Here is a 24,201-nt window from a genome sequence, read left to right as displayed (position 1 = left end):
GCTCAGGGCTTGATTCAGCCTCACCTTTAAAGTCTCCAAGGATGGGGCATCAATCACATCTCTAGGCAACCTGTTCCTGTGCCTCACCACCCTCACTGTAAAAGTCTTTTCCCATATATCCTACCAAAATCAACCTTCTTTGAACTTGAAACAATTTCCCCTTGTTCTGTCACCACAGACCCTGCTAAAGAGTCTGTCTACTTCTTTTCTGTAGCTCTCCTTTAAATATTGAACATAGAGCCTTCTCTCAGAGCCTTCTCTTCTCCAGGCTGAACAACCCAAGTTCTTTCAGCCTGTCTGTTTATTAAATAGTGTTATAAAAAGAACAGGTTTCCAAGAGGAAAAAAAACAAAACAAAACAAAAAACTAAGAAAGAGGTGCATACTGCAGTACAAAACAACAGCACATCTGAATCCAGGAGGACAGGGCAGCCCAGGCAGACCATCAGTGGAAGGACACATTTTGTTCAGTGCCAGTTCTAAATATGTTAAGAAGGTAGATGCTGCTTTAGAAGCCAGCCAGCAGAATATGTTTGGAGTCGTGGCATAGTTTGCCATCATACATCATGGGAATACATCTTTTTCAGTTTCTATGCACTTTTCATGCAGCTGGTCTCTGTGTCTTATTTAAAGTGTTGATTTTAAGATTTAGGAGAATTAACTCAAATCATCTTTTGGCATGAAAATATGCACAGCAGCTTTTCAGAGCTGGATCTGTAGTTTGTTTGTAAATCTTGCATGCATTTAGTTGGTAGTTGATTTGCTTACAGTTTTTTGTTTAAATATAGAAATTAGGAGGGTATCATCTCTGGCTTGTAAATAATAATAAAAGGCAGGTCTTTTTATGTTACTTTCTTTTTTTTTTTTACATTAAAAGGCAGTCACTAGCCTTTAGGTATAAGAGATTAAAGCCTGAATTCTGTAAAAAGTAAAAATCACCAATTGTATACACATCTCATTAACCTGAAATATTCATTTGTTACCAGATTTACTTGAATTACTTGGGAAACTATATCCCTAATGCTTGGACACGAGAAACTGGATGCACTATTTGTGATTTAGACATGCTGGACCTTTCAACAGTAACGGTAAGAAAAGTTTCAGAAGAGCAAAACCCTTCTGAAAGCATTTGATAGTTATATAGTGATTTCAAAGTCGAAAGGGCTTTTATATGCACTGTTATGTTCAGTAGACACCTGAGGATATTTTGTCTCATATATGAAACTATAAGGAAGGAAGTTTAATTTACTGGAAATGCCAATACTTGTGGAAATAATTTCATGCATGCATGAATTACTGAAACTAATTCCTTCCCCAAAAGCTCTCAGATCCTTTCCTCTGTTCATTGAGGATGAATGCATCATTTCAGAGTCATGCAAGATTCAAGTGAATAACTTGAATTTTTGGTAAGTATGGAAATACTTTAGACACTTCACAGTTTTACATAAAGACCTACAAAAGAAACCAAACTAGAAATATGTTTAATAATCTCTGTTATAAATAGAGATTAACAGTTGACTAACCTGCTTACAGTTGCTGTCTCTGGAAACGTATAGTCAAAACTCAGCCTTTTAAAGAATGTTTGTCTGTATTTGAAGATGCATATATATGGAATGAATCTGATGTAATTGAGGACAGATGTTAGTGAAATCCCTAGAATTTTCATAGGACAAACCTACCTGAATGTGTGTGTGTGTGTCTGAGTTTCTGATATTTGTGAACATACTTTTGCTCTTTGGCTCCATACATGACATCTGATGTCTCTGTACATTTTTTTTTCTGCTTGTACTAAATAAATTTTAGGAATAGTAAACATGAAGATCTACAATGTGGAAATGTAAGGCTTGCGTTTAAAAGAATGTTCAGTTTATTCTTGAAAAGCTGTTTCTGACAGCTGTTTCATTTCTTGTCTGTAGTGAAGATATGAATGAGAACAGAGCTTAGATGGTCATGAAGGTTGAGGATAGCACAGATGAAGTGGTGGTTTGTTTGGCACTGAAAGTACTGTGACAATTTCTGGATAATAAGCATATGGAATGGGATATAAATTCAAAATGTTATTGCCAGAATTGTAATCACTTTCACATCCTTTTAATATACATTTATGTTTACATATACATAACTGATTTAAAAGTAAAACATACTACTGATGTTCTGCTGGAATATTTTTCACTCTCAGCTGTATGTAAAAGTTTACTTGAGGTAAAAAAAGTTAAGTTTTATCTGAAGGTGTTGCCTGAGGAGTAGTTTAAAGTTAAAGTCAGTAATTGAGAGTAACTTGCAATGATTTACTGGATAGCTTTTTGTATGGTTAAGAACATCTACTTGGAATGGATCTTCCTTACTGTAGCTCATTCTTTGGACATCATACCTCACTCACTCTGCCAGCAGAAATAGTGAGACTTTTCCTTGGCCTCTGTGGAAGTGTTTACTTCTGACATTTCTTAGTACAAGCAATATTTCATTTTCTGAACGCACTTTCTGTTCTGGCCTGGCTGGTTGCTACTTTACAAGGAATCTTAAGAGTAAAGAGCAATCACATAATCACAGTCTGACTCGTATTAGAAGAAACCTTAAAGATCATCCAGTTTTAATGTCCCTTCTGCGGGAAAGTGGGTTTGCCACCTACTAGATCAGGCTGTTAAGGGCCCAGTCTAACTGGCCATGGGACTATAATCACCCTTCTCATACTGCTTTATTTGTCTTTATGCATTGATGCACTCATATCTCCTAAAGATTTTTTTAATTGTTGTTCTTTTCACAAGAAAAGTACAGAATCATATTTGTTGATTTGTATGTTATAAGCTTTGAGATCCTTCAGATGAATTCTGACATGGGTTCTGGACTTCATAGCTGCTACTGTTCAAATGTCTTGGGCTGGGTCTGACCTGCAGACCTTGACTTGACATTACAGCAGGATACAATGGCCAAGCACCATGTTTTCAAACCATCACATTAGTTTATTAACAGTGCTTTCTGAGGTCTTCTCACTATGATATATGCAAAGTGGAAGGGATGGAAGCATCATTTTGGGCTCTGCTGGTTGAGCTGTAACACTCAAGGTGCTCTCTGGGGGCAATTTGAGTAATACAGTTCTAGTAACCTTAATTAAATTGAACAACAAACTTAATGCCTCTAAGGTTAATTCTTAAATCTTGAGTTTGTTACTAGAGTAGAAAATTTTGCATGTGAGTGGCAAGGATAACTTGACTGATCCTTGTGTTGCATTGGCACCTCCTATTTTAAGGGCTTCTGGACTCTTTCACAGTATGGTTTCAGAGTGCTGTCCTGTTTTTCTTCCAAAAATTGTTATACACCTTCCTACTGCTAGTGAATAACTAAGCTTTGAAAGGCACAATGTATGTCCTTAGTAAAAATGAGAAAATCAGAGAAAACACAACATCTCCTAGCACAGACTTGGCACTCCTGAAGTAGTTTTTTCAAGGCATAATTGGGTAGAACCAACAGTTCAGACTTGATATATGTACATACTGGGTATTAAACTTGTTTGTTCAGACATGTAAGGAGGTGTGACTGCATCATCTGAATCTTAAGTATGGGGAATGATGGTCTAGATCAGTGAATTCTTTGAGGAGGTACAATGGCAGTGCAGTTTGCAGGAATTGCAAACTGCAGTCCTTTAAATGCTGTTTTGCTTTTGTCACATTTTTGAGTCTTAGTGTAGATATTGTAGCCAATCAGCTCATGATCCTGTATTTTGAAGGAGTATTAGTAATTCATGCTTGTCCCTATAATCTTTCCATATCTGGATGTAACCTGCTTCTCGTTCCTCAGGAAAACATAGGAGAATGGCAAAAATATGCAGAATAAATTGTGATAGCAACTCTATTATTGTTAGCATATTTATTCAGTAAACACAGTGGCATAGACTGCTCCCCTTGTAATCAGCATTATCAGTATCACTTATTCCAACTCCAGTCACAACAGGGTAATCTCCAGCAAATACTGCAGTTGCTGCTTTCAGGATGTGTTGGTATACATCCCTTTATCAATTGTTCTGAAGTCATTGGGATGTCTGCGTGTCTGTTGGATTTGCAGATGAAGTCATAAATAGGAGGCATTCTGGGTAAATGCTTGATGTTGTAATGTTTCCTAGAGCACTTGCCAATGTGTTTCTGCAGACAGTGACACTGAAAACTCAACATGCACTGATTGTTTATCCAGATGCTTTTCAAGCAAGTGTGGACTTGCTCAAGGAAAACTAACTTGAAGCCTTCTATATGCGTATAGTGTTTCCCTCTAAGCCCTTGGTAGGCTTAGGTGTTCTTGTAGATTGTCTGCTTTGGAAGGGGAAAGAAGCTTTGATGAATCAGTGCAATTTTGCAGGATTAAAAACCTTTTAATTTTGAATTTCTTTGTCTCAAATAATGTAATAATGTATTTTAGGAATTCACTGGTTCTGTATGCATTTGTTTTAGCCATAATCTCTGTATCAAATACATAAAAAGGCTTCCTTGGGTGTAAGGGGAGATGCCCTGGTTAGTGTTTGTTATGGGCCTTAAAATCAATTAGAAGGGAAGTAATAGAGACCTCATTTATGATAGCTATGTGCTATAGTGCATATAAAACAATGTGCAAGTGTTTTACAGACTTTTCTTAATGAGTGAAATATTTTGAATAGTCTCTATTATTTAACTACTCTTTAAAAACTAGTTCGCTGTTTTCCTGTAAATCTCTCATGTATATACAAGTTATTCAAAACCAAAACAAAATCACTACAACTTTGTTATGCATTTCTAGGTGTATGTACTTCTGTACTTTTTGCTGTTAATATCTGTTTAACAGAGGAACAAAAATACAAATCTTTTTTACATAAGTTTTGAACTTCAATTTCTCAATTTCTGTTAATGGAATTCATAAATTTTCCACCAACACCAAATCAATCATCTTTGCTTTGTCAGATAATGAACAAAAACATGGGTAGCAGTGCATCTGAGCTAGTTGGTTTAGACCATTTAAAAACTGCGTGATCAAGTTTATTACAGCATGACGTTAGTTGCTTTTTAATAAAACCTATCTTAGAAACAAGGCAAGTCTTACTGGTTGTGTCAAAATGTTTTTTTTTTTTTTAGGAATACCCCAGAGTAAAAATTGGTGTTTTCATTGAACAACCCACTCCTTTCCTACCTAAATTTTTAGACAGACTGTTGACTCTGGATTACCCAAAAGAGGCTCTCAGTGTCTTCATTCATAATAATGTAAGTATAATATTACTATTCTGCAAAGCTTCATTTTATAGAAGTCACAGTATGAATGAAAATGCAGGTGAAAAGAATGTAGATTTTCTGTTATATTTATTTAACTGCATAGAAAGAGATAATGTTTCATAATTTATTATACAAAAGTGGAAAAAGCAGTATTGAAATGAAGTTCAGTCAGTGCTTGCTGAAATCTATTGAAACAAACTACTTAGAAATCGAAATTTAAGCTGTATGCTTCTGAGAGACGTGCTAATTGATGACAACTACAACAATACTTGTCACTGTATTTGGTTTTCATTTTGTTGTTGATATCCCATTTATGTTTATTCTGATGCTGTTGCTGGATGCCAAGGGAAATGCAGTTGCACTGAGATATGTCTTGAATGACAGTATAGATTAGTTACTTTTTGAAATATCTTTAATGCTTTTTGCTAGTTATCTAATGATCTGGTGATATTAATACTTCACTAGTGACTTCAGTATTACCATTTGTGTGAGTGACGTGATAGATATGTGCGAGTCTCATGGAAAAAAAGGGTCAGAAGAGAAATGTAACAGAAGAAGAGCTCATCTTTAAAGTTACCAATGCCTTTTGGTAAGGAACTGTTAAAGGCATAATATGATCAACACATAGGAATTATAGACTATGCTAGGTTTCATTGCTTCAGCCAGAAGTCAGAAGGTGTTCAAAATGAATTTAAGACTGAATAGCTTTTAAATTATAGGTGGGAAAAAAACACCATTTTTAATTACTATGAAGCTATAGCAAAACCTAAAAATGAGGGCAGTGGTCTGGAAATGTTGCATACTGCTGAGATCCCTTAAATTAGGAGTGAGGTAATGAGAAATTAAAGAGACAATCACTGGGACTACTTTTCTGAGAGGGTAAATACGCAGCTTTTTTACTTGATTGAGAAAATATCATTTGGTTTTATCATGGTAGAGTGCAATAATAGAGAAATATCCCTGCACTCTAATCTCAACCTCTTCTGCCACCATCATTGCTTCTGGTATTGATACCAGCAAGCTTTTTTGCCTATTTCTTTAGAAGAAGCTGATGATATTCTAAATTTCCTGATTGTAAGGACTCTTGTGTGTGGTTTCATCCCAGCCACCTTGGTAGCACTGAATGCTTCCTTCCAACTGGCTGCTCTTTTGTTAGAGAGAACAGAGGAGGAGTTGTGGGCTAGAGCTGGGGCATCAAACATCTGTCCTTCTTTGCCTGGGTACCACAGGTGGCAACTCTCCTCTCTCTAAAGTCCTTCTGGAGTGACATAACAATTCCTCTGTGCCAATGAGGTTGAAGATAGAGTTTGATATTTGTGAAACGAGTATCCTGATAAAATACTGCATAAACAATATTGTGAATTGCATCACTGATATGGATGTATGGCTTTGATTTATAATCCTGATGTGTTGGATTTTATTGCTGAAACTTTGGACTGAAGCACTTGATTTTTTTTAATGATAGTTATACTGGAATATCTTCAGATACTGCTTGCCGTCTGTTTGCTTAGGATAGAATATAATCTGTTCTTGGACACTGTGTTTATGATTTCACAGCAATTTGTACTTTTCATTCACTATAAATAATGTTAACATGATTACAGGAGGTTTACCATGAAAAGCACATCAAGAAATTCTGGGAAAAAGCCAAGAACATTATCAGAAATATAAAAATTGTTGGACCTGAAGAAAATCTGAGTCAAGCAGAGGCCCGGAACATGGGAATGTAATTTCTAATTTATAAATCCTTTATTACAGTGCGTCTGCTAACACTTCTTTTTGTCTTTAATGTATATTATTTTGCATATTAAATACTAACAATCTCACATCTTAAAGTACATAAGTGAAAGCTTTTGTCTAGAACAAGCCCTAGATATAAAATATTAGCTGTTGAGTATTTTATGGCTTCTATTTAATGTAAAAGCTATCAATTATTTATGGAACAAATGACAACAGACTGAAGAAATAAGAAATGTCAGTTGATTTCTATGTTATACTCAGCATACACACAAATATGTATTAAAATATGTCATTTTTTTTTGGTTCAGAGCTAAGCATATAGCACAGCATCAACTGAAAGAAGGGATTTGTCTTATTGGTGTTCTTGGCATTCTGTTTGAACAAGGTTCTGAAGCCACTGGGAAATTGAAATCTGGCTGAGCTCCAGGCCTGTCCCATAGCCTTTCTAGGAAATATTCCAGATGTCCATGGGTGTGGAAGCAGTCATTCGCATATTAAAAAAAAAAACATTTTTAGTAAACTCTAAGCAGTTACAAATTGTTTGAAGTAGAAATATGAAGCTTTATATGCACATGAGATGAGATGATCCTAAAATTATTCATACAGAAAGCATAAGTATGATCTTATGTGTGAACAATGTTGATTGTCATCAAAGGTGGCTCTTTTCCTTTAGGCTGGGGTAGGTCAGGTTCAGGTCATCTGTTGCTTCCTTTCACTTATTGCTTGGCCAGCCTTCTGATCATCACCATCTTCTCTGGAATAACTGTTTTTCCTCAGAAAATCTAGCTCAGAATTTAGATGTTCATGACAAAAGCAGTTTCAATAAAACAAATTATCAGCCCTCAACTCTTCAGATAGCTTCCAATGTAACCTCTCTTGTTTCTCACTTATACTGAAATAGAAGTAACTTGGAAACAGATTCTTCAAACGTTTTTAGTGGTTTTGTTTGCAGTCATTGATATAGTATTTCGCATGCCTCTCTCCAAACATTAATTTATAATTTTGTTTCGTTTGCTTTAGACATTAGTATTTTCTATTTCTCCAAATTAACTGATTTTAATTTAATTCCCCATACATTTCACACAGAAAGGTGTTTATCTGATGCAATGACGTTTTTAATGCAGCTAACAGTTAATGCAATTCAGTGCATGGAGTTAAAATTAACAAAAGAGAACTTGGGCATTGAAATCATTTGTTTTCAGGGGAATACTTTTGAGTATGTAATGTAGCTACTCGCTTTTCTTCTGAGGTTGTTTTTCCCCATTTTGTCTTAGTAAAATGGTGATAAATCAAAATTAGTTTCTTAGTGAATGAGACTTTTACATTTAGTGTACATGTGAATGGAATATCTTCTTTTTTTCCCACTGCCTTTATCCATGCAGCAAACTTCTGCCTGCTTTTCTCATTCATTTAATAAGTAATAGCAATATATTTACTTTCTAGCTGCCCATTGATATGGAAAAAACCTCTCCTGAGCTTTGGATGTTTTAGAAAAGACCACAATTGCAGGTCCATCAAAGAGTTGTTACCGTTCATCAGGAACCGCTCATCAGTATAGACAAACAGGAGTGCATAGCTTAAACATTGAGTATTTTGTCTTTGCATGTATTCAAAATGCTTCTCTAGTGGTTAATGGTGGTAGGATTTTGAGTTGTACTTTGTCACTCCTGTATGCTTCTTGAAAATTAGAGGATATTGCATCAGTGTCTCAGAGCTCCCAGTTGGTATTATTAAATAATGGCTTGGAGAGACAGCGAATAGGGCAAATACCTTGGATGTGGTTAAAAGGAAGAGAAAGGATTAAATCTCTCTCAAATGTCGAATGTTGGAGACTTGTATTTTCCTTCTTCTGCTGAACTGCTTTTGAACGCTTTGACAGTTTTGGGTTTCAGTCTCAATATTACTTGCTTTCAGTGTTACCAAAGAAATACAACTTTCCCACCCATATCTGATTACAATAGCTTCCAATTGTAGTAATTGTGGTGGTTACCTAAGTCTGAAATGCAAAACTAAAGGTTAGTACTTTATCTATTCCATGGCTACATTTTAGTTTCATTAGTGATGGTGAGAGGAGCCGTGGCTATGGCTGGGATACTGAGCAGTGCCAAATTAGATTCTAAATGGCAGCAATGTCTGTCCATGTCACTCAGACACCTTTTCTGTCAGAGTTCTTTCTGATGGCCTGAATGCTCTCCTGTTGACTCACAGTCCACTGGAGTTGTACTTCCAAACTGAAAATGATAAATTGCTAATTCAAATTATATCTAATCAAGCTATAAATTACTCAGTGCTAAAGAAATTGGGTAGAAGATGTGTTCCTCCTAAAAACAAGTAAGGAGATGTCAGGGGAAGGTATAATGTGCAAAACAGTGATTCTGATCCGTATTAGTTGAAATCAATGTTCTTGATGGGCTGGTGTTTGTCAGTAAACATTTTTCTGACTGCAAAATACTGTAAGCTAATCTGATGAGCTTGACGTTTCCAACAAAATATCTTTGTATTTGTTTAAATTTACTGAATTGCTGCACTGAAATGACTCCAAGTTAAATACAAAAATTGAGCTTTCTTTTCAACATTTGGTCATAGTTTGTAAGCAGAAGAAATGTAAAGGGAGCTCTTTACAGATTTTAGCTATTGAGTTTAAGCTAGAAGTATATTACTGTACACGTGAGTATTGCTAAAAAGCAGTTTCCACTTGTTTCTTGCTGTGACCTCATACATACTAAATTGTTTCAAGTGTATGCTAACCTCTACAAATTACATAATGAATATTATAGGTATAAGCACAAAAATATGTTTAATATTCTTGTTTATAAAGCATGAAGTTAGAGCTTTCACACTGATTTGTACTATAGCTACATTTCCAGACTATTTGTGGTAGTGATACTTTTAAAGACTTTTCAGTGTATTTTTGAATTATCAAGTACAACTTAGACTGAAACTTCTAATTTAGTATTTTGTTTTGAAAGAGATTCTGTAAAACTGGTTATTTCAAAAAGGGCAGAAGCTGAAGGACCATACATTTTGAAATAATGGGAACAGCTGAACAATTTTTCAGTTACATTTGCTTACAAGAAAATACAGATCTCTGCTGTTTATTTATTCTCACTGATGATAATTAAAAACATGGATTCTATTCATATATTTGTAGCAGCAGATGATATTGTAGCTTTTGGGAAGGTTTGTCAGTGTTGTGGCTGGAACCCTGCTCCAGCACGGAGCTGTTACTCTCGGATTAAATTTCCTCATTAGTGGAATGGGGAGAGGCACACTCTATGTTTCTGGATTGAATTTAACAACTAATGGCAAGTGCAATATGAATGGTTACTAATAAATGTAATTATGCTAATATAAAATACAGGTGAATTGTATTCAGTAGTTGTAACGTTTTGAATGGAATTTGAAAATGCCATAAGGACTTAATTGCTGGGCTGTGTCATGGCAGAAATAAAACCTGCCAGTTTCAATTGGGGCAGTTATGTGAGAAAGTGCTGATTAAGGAATTGCAGTCATATAAGCATGTATTCATAAGACAGAAAACTTCCAGCAAAGGAGATGTTAGTTACAGCAAAGCCAAAGACTAAGCAAAGATTTATACTCTGTATCTGTGTCCAAACACTGGCTTTTGTAGCAATGAGAACACCACTTCTGTCACTTAAGCGTTTTAAGAACTTGGTTCAAGTCATTATTACATCTTTAGTGACTGAGTTTGTAGAGGAAAGATTGCTGAAATTTATGGAACGAAAAAGCCCTACCTTCTACCGTAATTTCCACAAAGTTGTAAATCCAAAGTCCATTAAGCATAAGAATGCTTGATTATCAACAAGTTTAGTGTCTTTTTTTTAATAATCATAGAGGAGATGTACTAACAGCTGACCTAGGTGCTAAGTTAGGCAGTGGAAGGGAGTAGAGGAGATGCAAGCAGGGAGCCATGCCAGCAGTCACTGACTTGTATGTAACCTGTCACATCCACCATTTGTCACTTCCTCTGAAGTGACAGAGTTCTTTTCCTTTGCAGAAAACCAATTAGAAATGATTAAATCAAATAGAACTTGAACTATTAACTATGTAAGCATTTTAAAGCATGGAAGTAAAACAATGTGGACGCTTATCACTATGATGGAATTAATGCAAGTTCTGTTAATAATAGTGGGGAGAACTGACAAAATCAGTAATCCCATTTGCATGATAGAAAGCCACTTCTCTAGTATGACTTGAGAAGTCATTCCACTTTCTCAAATGTACGTTTAATCTTCTACTGTTCTGTAGGTGTAGGGAGGCTGAATTCATTCTACTCTGCTGTTGTCTAGCAAGGGTACCCAGACAATTACATAAGTATGTGCTCCATCTGTCTTAAAATGTATGATATCTTCCTTTGACTATTGTAGTATATATTGTAAAGGGCTTTTTATGAAATGTACAACTAGGGTAGGGTGGTGTATTTGGCAGTTGTGAACCTCGTCTGGACACCTGTGAGGTAACCATTCCTTTTTGTCTTTTTAGGGACCTTTGTCGCCAGGATGAAGCATGTGAATACTACTTCAGCATAGATGCAGATGTTGTACTGACAAACCCAAACACTTTAAAGATACTGATAGAACAGAACAGGTGTAGTATATCTAATGATTCTACAAAAACTCTTCGAACTTGAAAAGGATTCCCTGGGGCCCTTCCAGAGAAAATGAAATCCTGTCTGTTCTTGCATATTCATATCCTCTTTGTTTACCTGTGCTATTTGATTGCCATGGCTCGTAACAGGCTTGTAGCCCAACAATTCATTAAGTGTTTTGTTCTTGTCAAGCAGCAATTGCTGATAAGAATTTTTGATGCTTTGAAGTTGCTATGGCAAAAACGGTTTGGTTTGGTGTAAACAGATTTTTTGAAGTGAATCAAGGTCTCATTGACTAGTGATTTCAAAGTTGTATGCACAATTAAAAAAATAAAAGAAAAAAGAATACAACCCACAAAACACAAACCTATAGCTTACTGCTACCAGTAATGTTTCTTTTTTTTTAGCATCATAAATGTGATACAATAGTAGACATAGTTTTTTGGAGATGAGACATCTGTAATGACCTGTTTCTCCTCATTTTGTTATCATATCTGAAGTTGTACTAAGCCGTGACTTAGCAGCAGCTTTTGGCAGGATGCAGCTGGTGTAATTGCTATTTGCCACACTGTGTGAAGCAGTGTGACCAGCTGATATCCCACCTTGGGGTATCCTGATCCTGTCTCACTAAGCTCCTGTCCTGTGGGTGTCCTGATTGCATGTGGGCTATGGCCATGTGTCTGGATATCCAATCTGGGCACTTCACTCTTGCCAATCAGTAGTTCCTCTAGTTAGGTTAGTGGTGTTTGCCTCTTTGTAACAAATCTAGCATTTCAGGTGTGTCACAGAAAGTGTGAAAGGATGGATTATAGGTGAAGGGGTAGCTGCTAGTCCTTTGTGTTACATTCCTTGTAATATTTACTGCTGAAGGAAGAGAGGGTAAAAGCCAGATACAGTAGGTGGAAGAAACAAAAGCCTTGCAAAATATACCTACCAGTAGATACCCTCGGAAACAAAAAGCTTTTTTGCTCTGTGCTCTTTTGCACTTTCCTGTTTTGACACTAAATTTTGGGTAGCTAATTTTCAGGCTGAAGTAACTTTTGTGCCTGAAGTTTCACCATTTCTATTTTAATATCTTTTTCCTTGTCTCTGGCATTGTGATGTTCTTTATGAGACCATGCTATGAGTAGCATTTCTTGGTTGACATAAATACAACCCACCTCTGCTTCCTAGGAATTATTGCTTCTGTTACAGTGATGTTATTTCTGGGCTGTAGGGCTGAATCCTATTTCTTTTTTTTTCAGCTCAAAATAGCTGCTCAAGGGTTTGATAGTCACTGGTGTTTTGACTACACTTAAATCAGAAAAACTGTTGGGTTTTTTTTTGACATATCTTCATATCACATTTCCTATCTTCTCACTGAATATGTTACTTCACAGAAAGATAATTGCTCCACTTGTAACTCGTCATGGGAAGCTTTGGTCCAATTTCTGGGGTGCTTTAAGCCCAGATGGCTACTATGCTCGCTCCGAAGATTACATTGATATTGTCCAAGGGAACAGAGTGTAAGTAACTTTAACCTGATTTTTAAAATCAAGGGACTCATGTATGATCATTTTCTTACATTTTCATGCATTCTTGTATTATTTCTGAGGAATCTAAAGTTAGTTGCATTGTTCAACTTTTAGGGGGCATTGTGATAACTAGTACCTGTCTGAGTGTGTGGATTCTCTACTCTGCAAGTACACAACGCAGAAAAAGGCAAAGCAAAGAAATAGGAGCAAAAGAAAACTGTACTCCAGAAACTTTAGTCAAAATAAATGATTCAAATACTTAATTTCTTTGAGAAAAATATTTAATATTAAATATTTAATCAGTGCAAAACTGAATGAATTTCTTTGCTCTTTTTTTCTTGCACGCTGTCTCATGTATATTCTATGGAGCTCTTGTCAAGCGCTTTCATTGCATAGCATTCAGATTTGTCTTTCCCTAAGCTTTACTTTCCTATGAGTGATATCTTTTCATTGCCCTGGAAGAACAAAAAGATCTGAAACAAACTGACTGCTTGAAAAGGACTAGCTTGTTCTTAACAGCACAGAAGGATGTGCTCATGGCACTGGAGGCTTGGCTCTGGGAGGGAAGGGATCTGTAAAGCATGCATTATAGCTGCACTGCTTTGTTGTTGATATTGGCCCAACTCACATAAATATATGGCCTGCTGTGGTCAGTGGATGTTTTTGTGAGGAGGTCAGAACAGCTGTGTTTAAGCTCATTTTAAAAATTTGTTTTAGAATTATTGTATCCATCTGGCAGGGTATAATAATATTATAATATAAAAGACTTTGCCTTAAATGTGGAAACATGAAGTACATTTGTAGTTAAAACTCACTTTGGGAATTTGACCTTTTTATTTTTTATGACAGTACTTCGTAAAAATTGAATTGCTGCTTATGCCTGTGTATGCGATTTGTTTTCTTGCTGTCCAGCTGTAGTTTTTCAGATGTCTCAGGAACATTTCAACTTTGTTGCCTTGAAATTTGCTTTGTCTCATCACCAAGTACAGAGATGCTGATTTAGTAGAGAACAAAACAGTTTTTGTGGCTTTAAATTATTCTTTTTATGTCTTTTACAGAGGAGTATGGAATATCCCTTATATGGCTAATATATACTTGATTAAGGGCCAAACTCTCAGATCAGAGATGAAAGAGAAGAACTACTTCATGCGTGATAAGCTGGATCCTGATATGGCTCTCTGCAGGAATGCCAGGGAAATGGTAAGGTGTATCTGTAACTGCTTGCTTTTTAAATGCACACAGACTCTCTGTATCTTGCTACACTTGATTGCTTTGCTTGATTGGTCTTGGATTTTATATTTCTAATTCAAAGTACTGGCCAATTTTTGTGTCATGGTACATTTTAGATGTATTTCTTTAAATTGTTGAAGAACAGAGTGGAAATTTTTTCCTGTGTTGGTACACTAGTTGCATATTGTTTTTTATTTAAATATACTGAAATGTCCTGTTGATTTTAAAATACCTTCCTTGTTGGAACAACCTCAACAGAATGAAAAAAGACTCATCTTCTCTACTATGCATGACTTAAAATTGACTTAAAATGATTTAAAATCATTACATGTATAATATCTTTACTTTGCACATTTCTGTAGGATAAGAAACTTCTAGCAGACTAAGTTGGAGCAGTGTAACATGAGCTTTAAAATAATAATGGACAGTGTTGGTATAAAAAGCCTGAGTGATTTATGAATTTGTAGGAATCTTCTCGGAGTGCATGAGTTACTCCTCAATTCTTCCAGGTTAGATTAAAACTGTATCAGAAATTTGTTACTTCCGTTGAGCTGTAAGTAATGAAAGAAAGTTTGTTTGTACTGTAAAAATATGAGTATGTAAAAACACATTTCTACTGATATTTACACTAGTTTCAGCACAGAAACAAATAACAGCTAAACCAGACCTATTTCCAGACACTATAGCATTGAAAAATAATTTTGCTGAATTGAACAAGAAAAGTTGGCAAGTATTAATTTTTTTTATTCCCTCATAACAAGGCATGATTTCTTCTGTTTGTACTGATTCCTCAGAATGTCCCCATCCAATTCTCTTGTATTCAAACTTTCTCAAGCATCAGTTATTGCAAACCTGTGCTTCCCATGCGCTCATTCAACTAATCTGTCTGTTGCTCATCAGGAAACGGCTTTCTTTTTATTTATTTTTTCTTCTTTCTCAGTCTATGCTGTAAGATGGTTCGGTACATGCTTGTTTTTGTATTGCAGCAGATAAGAAGGGGCTGGTGGAAACAGCTTTGACGTGTACACTGTGAGCTTTGCTTGGAGATGCATGTTGTTTGTGAAGGCATATCAGCTTTTGTCAAAGGCTGCTGTTTCCCTATTGTAGCTGTGGAAATCTAGTAGTTCTTGGACAAACAGAGAAACTATGTATCAGAAAACTGATGTGATGATTCTCCTTCATTTTAGACTTTACAAAGGGAAAAAGACTCCCCTTCTTCGGAAACATTCCATATGCTCAGACCCCCAAAGGTGTTGCTTTAATTTTTGTTTTAAATCATTAGTTCTTATTATATGCAGTGTTATCTTACCACAGGAAGATCCTTCTCCTCTGTCCTTATTCCTCACAAAACATCACTCCACCTTTCTCTTCAGTCTTGTGTTCAAATTAGCACCAGGGACAGGTTCTTCATGACCAGCTCAAAGTGACACAGGCTTCTTATTTCCCTGAGGAGGTTTCCGATTGCTGAGGTCTAGGTGTGCTAAAGCAGTGTTCCAGTGGATAAAATTGATTTAGCAGTCCTAGTAAAGCTCAAGTGGCAAGTAGGTCAGCCAGGGCCCCTTGCTCAACACAGGGCTTTTGTGAAATCAGTATCATTTAAATTGTTTTTCCTGAGCCAGACCCTCCTTATTCTCCCTGCTGCAGCTACTTTATAGTTTGATAGGTGCCCCAAAAAAAGGCACGTATTTAACAATCATTATCATTCTATCTTGACTCTTTCAGACAAAAGTATAGATTAAAAATAATAAAATATACAAGGGGGAATGCCTTCCTGCCACAAATCTTGATTGCAAATGCTTCTGAAATTACATTGAAGTCTGAAAAATGGTGAATTTAATAGAATAAATACTCAAATTCTTTTAAAAAATAAATAAATAACACCAACAAACCACAAAAACACCCTATCTTCTACTGTCAGTTCTGATCAAAGGAGTTTTGCTAATATCTTAATAGTTTGATAATGAAACTTCCTTACCACCCTGATATCTTGCATATTTTTCCAGTACTTGTAAGGGGAACATACTTCAAAGTGCTCACTTATTTTTACACCCTGATCTGAAAATCCTTATTTGCTCTATTTGCTAAAACCTTCATATTTCAGGCAATTCACCAGAAGAATCATGAAGTGAATACTCTGAAATATGTTTTTTGTTCTGCTTTCCATTACTTTTTCTGTTAGTTTGTTTTCAGTATTTAATCAGGAACTAGACTTTTCTTCTTCAGTTTGAGAGTAGATACTTCCAGTGTGTCTGCTTAGGTTTTCTGGAAAACAAGCAATCATTTCACTTCTGTTTTCTCTTTCCTTTGTTTTTGTATTAAGAAGAGTATATGTTTTGGTTTAATTTGCTTAAAGATTATATTCAATCAGTGCTTGTAAACAAGAAATCATGGACCCTAGTTTGTGACTACTGTGAACCATTTGAAGAATTAAGATACTGAACAACACTCGTATAATACTTTTGTACAGATGTGATATATTTTACTAAAGAATTGCAGGCATGAAAAGACTTAAACACATTCATTTTGCTAAGATGGATGGTTGTCTAATGGCATTATCTTTGTTTGGTGTAGGGTGTTTTCATGTACATTACAAATAGACATGAATTTGGAAGGCTTATCTCCACAGCCAATTATAATACCTCCCACTTCAACAATGACCTCTGGCAGATATTTGAGAATCCTGTGGTATGTACCTTTTTATTCAATAAATAGTTATTTGTTAAAAAAAAAAAAGCAACAACAAACAAACCACAAAACAAAAATGCCACATACAAAAAAAAAACAAACAACCTTATATTTTTCAGTCCCAAGTAGTTAATGACTTTAAATGGAGAGTATTTAAATAAACAGTGCAACAAATGGTGTTCTCTACCACCTGCTTAATTTCAATTCACTGATTACAAAACCTGATGTAACAGGTTTTTTTTTTTTAATTTAGTTTAGACTTGATAAAATGCAGTTTTTCTATGATAATAAGTTGTTTAATTGCTTCTTGTGCACATGAGCAGAATAAAATGATTTTTTTCTCTTCACTTAAATGAATTCTGAATATTTAAAAATCATTCTTTTCAGGACTGGAAGGAAACCTACATAAATCCCAACTATTCAAAGATCTTCACTGATAATATAGTAGAACAGGTGAGTATAAATGCTCTTTGAAAGAGGCAAGTAGTAGTTGTCTTATTTGTGGGACTGATATAATAAATTAGCATACAGCAATTGTTTCCATGCTAATGCTATTTTGGTTTGTGGCTGAACAGTGAGATTTTGGACCACTAATGAATTTCTGCCACTGTGAAAACTAAGATGAAGGAAGTCAAAAAATAATTACTATACTGTTCAGGATGCTGGAATTGTCCAAGTAATTGCTTTCTTCAAAGTAAAATTATAATTAATTAGAACAAGCTAGTACAACTAGCAGGAAACTTAATGTTTGCTAAGAGATTGGTGTTATAAAGGAAATGTAAGTCAAGCTCTTAAATATGCTTTTCTTGCAGTTTTTTTTTCCACTTTGAATTCTATAAGATCTGTAGCTGTTAAGGCTTTTGCTGGATACTTAAGTCTTTTTCTGTCTGGCTAGTTGCTTCCACGTAGTTTGGCTGTAAAGAGCACTTCCAAGATAATTGTTGTACCAGTTTTAGACACTTAATTCTGTGTCAGCTGTCGTTTAATGAACTTTGTTTATGTAAGAAGCCAGAATACATTGCTTTTGTATTTAAAAGCATGTTAAGTGTGAAAGTAGTTTTCTTAATGATTCTTATGTGAATGAGTAGAGTTATTACGCAAGCCAATGCACAGAATATTTGGGTACACTGACAGAGCTGTTAATGTTAGGTTATGACTTACAAGGTGGCTCTTAGGTTTTTGCTTCATTCTGTGAGAATACACGTGTGCCAAGTCAAAACTTAATTAAATGTGCCTGAATTAGATCACAGAAGAGAATTGCTGACACTTTGTTTAGTGACAGAAAAGTGAAAATGTCCTTGGAATGAGATGTTTTTAGCAATTGAAAATAAAGTTAACTGTTATAACAACTTCACTGGAAGAGATTAATGTAGATTTCATCTTCTCATAGCCATGTCCAGATGTTTTTTGGTTTCCCATATTTTCTGACACTGCTTGTGATGAATTGGTAGAAGAAATGGAACATTTTGGACAATGGTCTGGTGGAAAGCACCAAGTAAGTGTCAGCCTTTATAAACATGTCCCTATTAACAGAGTACGTTTATAAAAAGCCACAACAATAAACAAAGTTTCCAAGAAATGCTAATAACCTGAGACATCTGCTGTGTAGATGTTCAGTGGATTTGAGACATCCTCAGTTAACCTTGAACTAGAAAATTCAGACGCTAACAGCAACAGCTGCTGTAGTAGCTGTCCAAGTTATCCAACAGTGGCTGGTCTTTGATAACTCTTGAGAGTTTACCCATAAAGTCTTGATTTATCAGACTTGTCCCTCAAAGCAGATACCCATGGGCATTATGAACTACTGTGTTAATATTTGCACCAAGCTCAAATTATTAACTTCAGCTTAAATCAGTTTTAAGAACAGGAATGTTTGTCGTTTTCATAAATATTTGGAAAGAGATGAGTTACAGTCAGGATTTTACCGAAGGTTGGAGCCTCCAGAAAAACTCTTTTTATCATACTTTCAGGGGTAAAAGTATTTTAACATATTTATTATCACGATGAGTTGATGCCTGTAACTTATTGCATCTGCATCTCAATATTAAAAATGTTACCCTAGTGAAACCCCTATTTACAGGCAGCACATCCAAATACTGATTCACTTTCTAAGAGCTGTCCAGTTCTTGCGCTTTACATCTCAGCAATTTATATTGCAGCACTTGGCTGTGAGTTTATTGTGCATCAAGCTTAGATACACCCACTAAAGCATTACTCAGTTGCACTTTTGTGATTCTGCAGATTCTACATATTTGTAGAGGTGCCAGAGGCATTCCATGTCCATATTTCAAGGCTATTTTTGGTGTTTTCGTTAGGACAGCCGTATCTCTGGTGGTTATGAAAATGTCCCAACTGATGATATTCATATGAAGCAAATTGGACTGGATAATGAATGGCTGCACTTCATAAGAGAGTTCATTGCACCAGTGACGCTAAAAGTGTTTGCTGGCTATTATACCAAGGTACGTGTTTAGAAGTTGAAGATAATCTCTGAATTGAATAAATAATGCTAAGTATTTTATTGAACTGTTTGCTTTGTTTGGTGAGTTTACAAGTGATGTAGTAGTATTACAGCTGTGTGTTGAGTTCTTAACTGAGTTTTAAATAAGCAAAGAAAACCCACAGCCCTATATGTACTTGGAAGTTTGCAAGTTGAAGCCTGACTGTATATTTTGTTTCAGGGATATGCTTTATTGAATTTTGTTGTAAAATATAGCCCAGACAGACAGCGATCGCTCAGACCTCATCATGACTCCTCTACATTCACGATCAACATTGCACTCAACAAAGTTGGAGAGGATTTTCAAGTAAGTTGACTAGTTATTTATTGAGCTCAAAAAAGTCATCAGTGTCTAATATTGCTTCCAAACAAGAACCCAAATAGACATGCTTAAAGACAGTGTTGAAGGGGAAAATATGTGCAACACAAATAGAGATACAGTATTGATTGGTGGGGTTTTTTCAGTACTAAACATTCTCAGTTGCAAGATCTAGACCTGTTGATGCAGTCAAGTTGAATTAGTCAAAATGGCTTCAGCTAGTGCTGGGAAGAAGTTTTTCTTAAACTTTTAGAGGTGTTAAACTTTTAGAGGTTTAACATTTTTGAAACGCTTCATCTTTTTGCAGTAAAAAACAATTATTTCAGTAATTTAACATATTAGCAGGTTGACTAAGCTTTTCTTTACAGTGTGCTTTTTTTTTTTTGAAAGGTTTTTCTTTAGATCAACCACAAAATGAAAATTTTCAACTGTATTTCTTTGCTGCTTTTATTTATTTATTTATTTATTTTTATTTTCCTGAGATAAGTTATTTTCTAGTATGATACTGATTCAAGTGAAATGGCCCCCAAGGAATGGAGGTAGATGGGGCAGTGACAGTAATATCCAGCTTTGACTGGTAGAGAAGTTTGAACAGTTTTGTTTATGAGGTCCCTCTTAACGTATGCCCTTAAGTATGTTTCCCAGATTTTTTCCTAAAGGAAGAAAACACTGCTTCAGTTTGAAACCAACAGTCATAATAATTTTCTTAAAATTTATTTAAGTACTGTCTTGGGTGAAGATGGATATTGATTTGCACCTCTCTCGTATTGTCCACACTACCGTTATTGATGACCTGTTCCTCAGAGATGCTGCTTGAATGAGTTGATATCCAGGGAATGTTAAAGCAAAGCAAAAGGAAACCTTTGTTGCTAGGTATTGCTTGTTCTGATGATGATGTCGTTTTAACAATATTGCTAATGTGAATAGCTGTGGTGTTTTCCTCTTTCTTTCCTTTTTTCTAAGAAAGGACAAATCTTAAAAAGCCTTTTATTAATAATTGTGGATAAATATAAAAAACATAGTCATATGAAAACAGAAGGTAAATGAATGAGGTGATGTTTTTGTTTTGTTTTTATTTTTTGCTACAGGGAGGTGGATGTAAATTTCTTAGATACAACTGCTCTATTGAATCTCCCAGGAAAGGATGGAGTTTTATGCACCCAGGAAGACTTACTCATTTACATGAAGGACTTCCTATCTTGAATGGCACAAGATACATTGCAGTATCATTTATTGACCCTTAATTTTATTGTTTTGCCCTCTTCAACATCAGTGTTTGATTCCTTACATAAACATTTATTTATAGATTTCTTCTGGAAGATGGTGATACATGAAGTTACTGTTCCTAGACAGCAAGGTTACTTTGGCCTAAAAGAATGAAAAAAGAAACTGTTTTAAGTTGTTGAAAATTTCTCAATAAGTGCTCTGAGCCTCGAGTTACAAAGTAAACATGTCCTGCTTATTTTTCCATTATGCTGCCTTAAAGAATAGGTGAGGAGCAAAAATGGAAAAATGTTTTGTAATGAATTCATTGTTTGTTTGGGAAAAGAACATCCTGGATACAAAATTATCTGAAAAAATTACTGCGGTTTTCATTCTGTAATTGGCACAACTGAAGTTGTGTGGTATGTGTATTTGGTACCAACCAATTAAAAAACACAGTATAAAAATAGCATAGAGTGAATGTCATATTCAGTCATTGGGAGTTCAGTAATAATTCCATAAGCTGGTATATAATTAAGGGGAAGTCTGTCTTCTTAATTCATTTTCGTTAGAGTAAAAAATACAAAGGAGTAACAAATAATTTAGCTAAGGAAAAGTGTTTTCATCATTTGTTTTAAGAACTTATCCTCTTGAAAATTTACTTTTCTTCACCAAGTGACCTTCAATTAAAATAGTTATTTTTCTAAAAAGTGTAATTGCACCCAATTGATGCTGGAAATTTGATGTTTATTTTCACAGTGATGATAAATTCTAATAGCAGGATATTTTGCAAAGACAATTTTCTATTATTTAAAATTACTTGAATTTTCTGATAGAAAATTTCTAGAGAATGAAATTGTGGATGTCTCTTTTAAACCTAAGGGTCTTAACTTGCCATTTGTTTTGAGGAAATCCGTTTAAAATAATCCTACTGTATCTACTGTTTGTAATTTAAAGAAACTTGAACTGAACTATCTCAAAGTCTACCGTGCCAAAATGCACAATGTGTTGGGAAAACTTGTGAAAAATAAAGGGTAATTTTAAATTAAATGTTACAGCTTTTCACTTGACTATATTAAGTAGTTTTTGCATGTTGCCATTGTTCTTACAGAAATTATATTTATTGATAAATATATTCAAAGAAAATGTAGATATATTTAGAGTGCTAGGAGCTTCTTGAAGTGTTGTCAGGATTCAGCCCATTTGCTGTGTTATTATTGAGTTACTTCTGTTAGCTGGCAGAAATGCACCAAACCTCATGTTAAACTTTTGGAAGATCCTCAGCAGAGTGGATGTTTCTCATCTGCTTTCTTGAAGTAGAGAAGCTATTGATGATCCTAACAGCTCACTTTTACTTGCTAATATTTGATGGTGCTTTTTATCAGGTTTCCTAAACAGAAGTTCTGTTTGGAGTTGAAAGAATTTAGAGAGGAGTCGCATTATTCTGCTTCCCCAAAGTAGCCTGTCTGCTTATTTCCCTGTTCCACTGTTCTTAGGATTACATTGAAATGTGACTTGAAGTTACACTGCAGCAAATACAGCAAAACATAGTAATTTCTATAGTATACTCAAGTGGGTTGGCTTGTTAAGAAATGGTTTCTCACAGGAAATTCTTCGGTTTCTTTTCATTTCTCTTATGCTGTCAAACCCTTTCCATTTCAGGCCCATGTTTGGAGATCAATAAATGTATTCCCAACTCTGTTTCCATACATGGAACACCTCTGTCTTAGTGAGTGCCTGAGGATTTTTATGTAGCCCGTGCTTAGACAAATGTTGCAGAGCAGAAAGTCTTCAGGACTTCAGAATGAAAGCAGCTTTTGTTAATTGCCTCTTTCTGAGCATTTGCCTGTAGTCTGTTAAGCTGACTCAGAACAGGGGAATATTTTTATCACTGGAACAGTTGAAGGCAGTTAAGTGTTAGGGGGAACTTTCTTGAAAAATGAGCAACAAATAAACAACCAATCCTTTAATGAAAAATATGGGAAGTTTTTAAAGAGTGAGATTTTTTTCCTAAGTTCTTTCATGTATTATTTTTACTCCTCAGTTGAATTAGATATTAAATATTTTTTTCTCATCTTTATTCCTCTCAACATAAGTATTAAGACTTATTCCTGCATCTATTTGCATCTACTCATCAACTGTCAGATGAAGCACTATGTTTAATACGTGCTTGTTGGAAAGGAAAACGTTTACTCAGATTCCTAATTTTTTCTTTAAAATGAAGTTTTTTGCTGAGGTTATCAGCTCCCTTTCAGGTGGATGACAATGTGTACAGAGCTGCCTGAATTTATGTCTTCGTAGTAGCAAACACCAGAAAAAAGATCTTAACTGTTCACCCAAATTAGTTCTGAAAGCTTTGCTGCACTGTCAGAATGTCGCTAGCTCAAACAATCAGAATTAGGAAATTATTTTTATTTTTCATGAATTTTAAAAGCAATGTAAAAAAATTGAGTTTCCTAACAGTTAGTTTGTTTTGGGACATTTGTATGTGCATCAGAAAGAGAGCAGTAGCTTGAATCCCAGCAGTGTATGAGAGACCTTGGGAGTACAGGGACATGAAGGTGCTCTGCAACAGAAGAGACGTTTGTGAAGTCTCTGATTTGTTCTACTTTTACCTAGATTTATTTTTTTGCTGTTAAGTATTTGAATATGAGATTGTGATGGGGGTGAGAGGCAGGAGGACAGCATAGGGACGACAGGATTTTTCAGCTTTTTAACTGATATAATATAGCTTGTCTTTATTTTATATTTGTGAACTGTACTGACTCTCTGATACTCCTAAGTAGCACTCAGGATGTTCACATTTTTAATCTTCTTTAATATCACTGTGTACTAAGGAATATCAATGCTTACTTGAAGCTTAATTTTTTATAATTTTTATCCTGACTGTTACAGCTCCTCTATTTGTGGAGCTCACCTTCTGTGAGCTGATAGAAATGTGGCTGAGAAGACCCAGAGGAAGGTGGATTTTCAGTGAGGCAATAATAATGAAATCAATTGTATTGTGCCATATTTATTTAAAGTCTTTTCCCCAGTTTACCATATGCATTAATAGAGCGTTAATTCAAAGCAGAGCTTTCATGCTATGTGCACATGTGAGTTTTGCTTTTAGTTTACTGTTTGAATGAATTCGTTCAGAGTTTTTGGCTGCTGCAATGAACTTTTTAAGGAACA

At 35.2% G+C, this 24,201-nt stretch overlaps 1 protein-coding gene across 2 annotated transcripts in view; it reads left to right on the top strand.

Moving 5' to 3' along the window:
- PLOD2 (procollagen-lysine,2-oxoglutarate 5-dioxygenase 2) overlaps nt 1-22,077 on the top strand; it is a 47,622-nt gene extending 25,545 nt beyond the window's left edge. Inside the window, exons 8-20 of one of the 2 annotated variants that reach the window (XM_065748328.1) lie at nt 986-1,087; nt 5,093-5,218; nt 6,832-6,953; nt 11,471-11,575; nt 12,956-13,081; nt 14,149-14,290; nt 15,508-15,570; nt 16,892-17,005; nt 17,393-17,458; nt 18,396-18,500; nt 19,321-19,467; nt 19,687-19,812; nt 20,913-22,077. In XM_065748328.1, the coding sequence (XP_065604400.1) occupies nt 986-1,087; nt 5,093-5,218; nt 6,832-6,953; nt 11,471-11,575; nt 12,956-13,081; nt 14,149-14,290; nt 15,508-15,570; nt 16,892-17,005; nt 17,393-17,458; nt 18,396-18,500; nt 19,321-19,467; nt 19,687-19,812; nt 20,913-21,068 (1,500 nt within the window). In that variant the 3' untranslated portion in view covers nt 21,069-22,077. The remainder of the gene's footprint in view (nt 1-985; nt 1,088-5,092; nt 5,219-6,831; nt 6,954-11,470; nt 11,576-12,955; nt 13,082-14,148; nt 14,291-15,507; nt 15,571-16,891; nt 17,006-17,392; nt 17,459-18,395; nt 18,501-19,320; nt 19,468-19,686; nt 19,813-20,912) is intronic. The other variant, XM_065748329.1, reaches the window with a different exon arrangement.
- The last annotated feature ends 2,124 nt before the right edge of the window (nt 22,078-24,201 follow it).

This window comes from Cyrtonyx montezumae, unplaced genomic scaffold (assembly GCF_038088225.1).
Source record: "Cyrtonyx montezumae isolate F1298 unplaced genomic scaffold, pur_monq_1.0 scaffold_5, whole genome shotgun sequence".
Lineage (NCBI taxonomy): Eukaryota > Metazoa > Chordata > Aves > Galliformes > Odontophoridae > Cyrtonyx > Cyrtonyx montezumae.
This window is presented reverse-complemented; position numbering and strand designations above follow the sequence as displayed.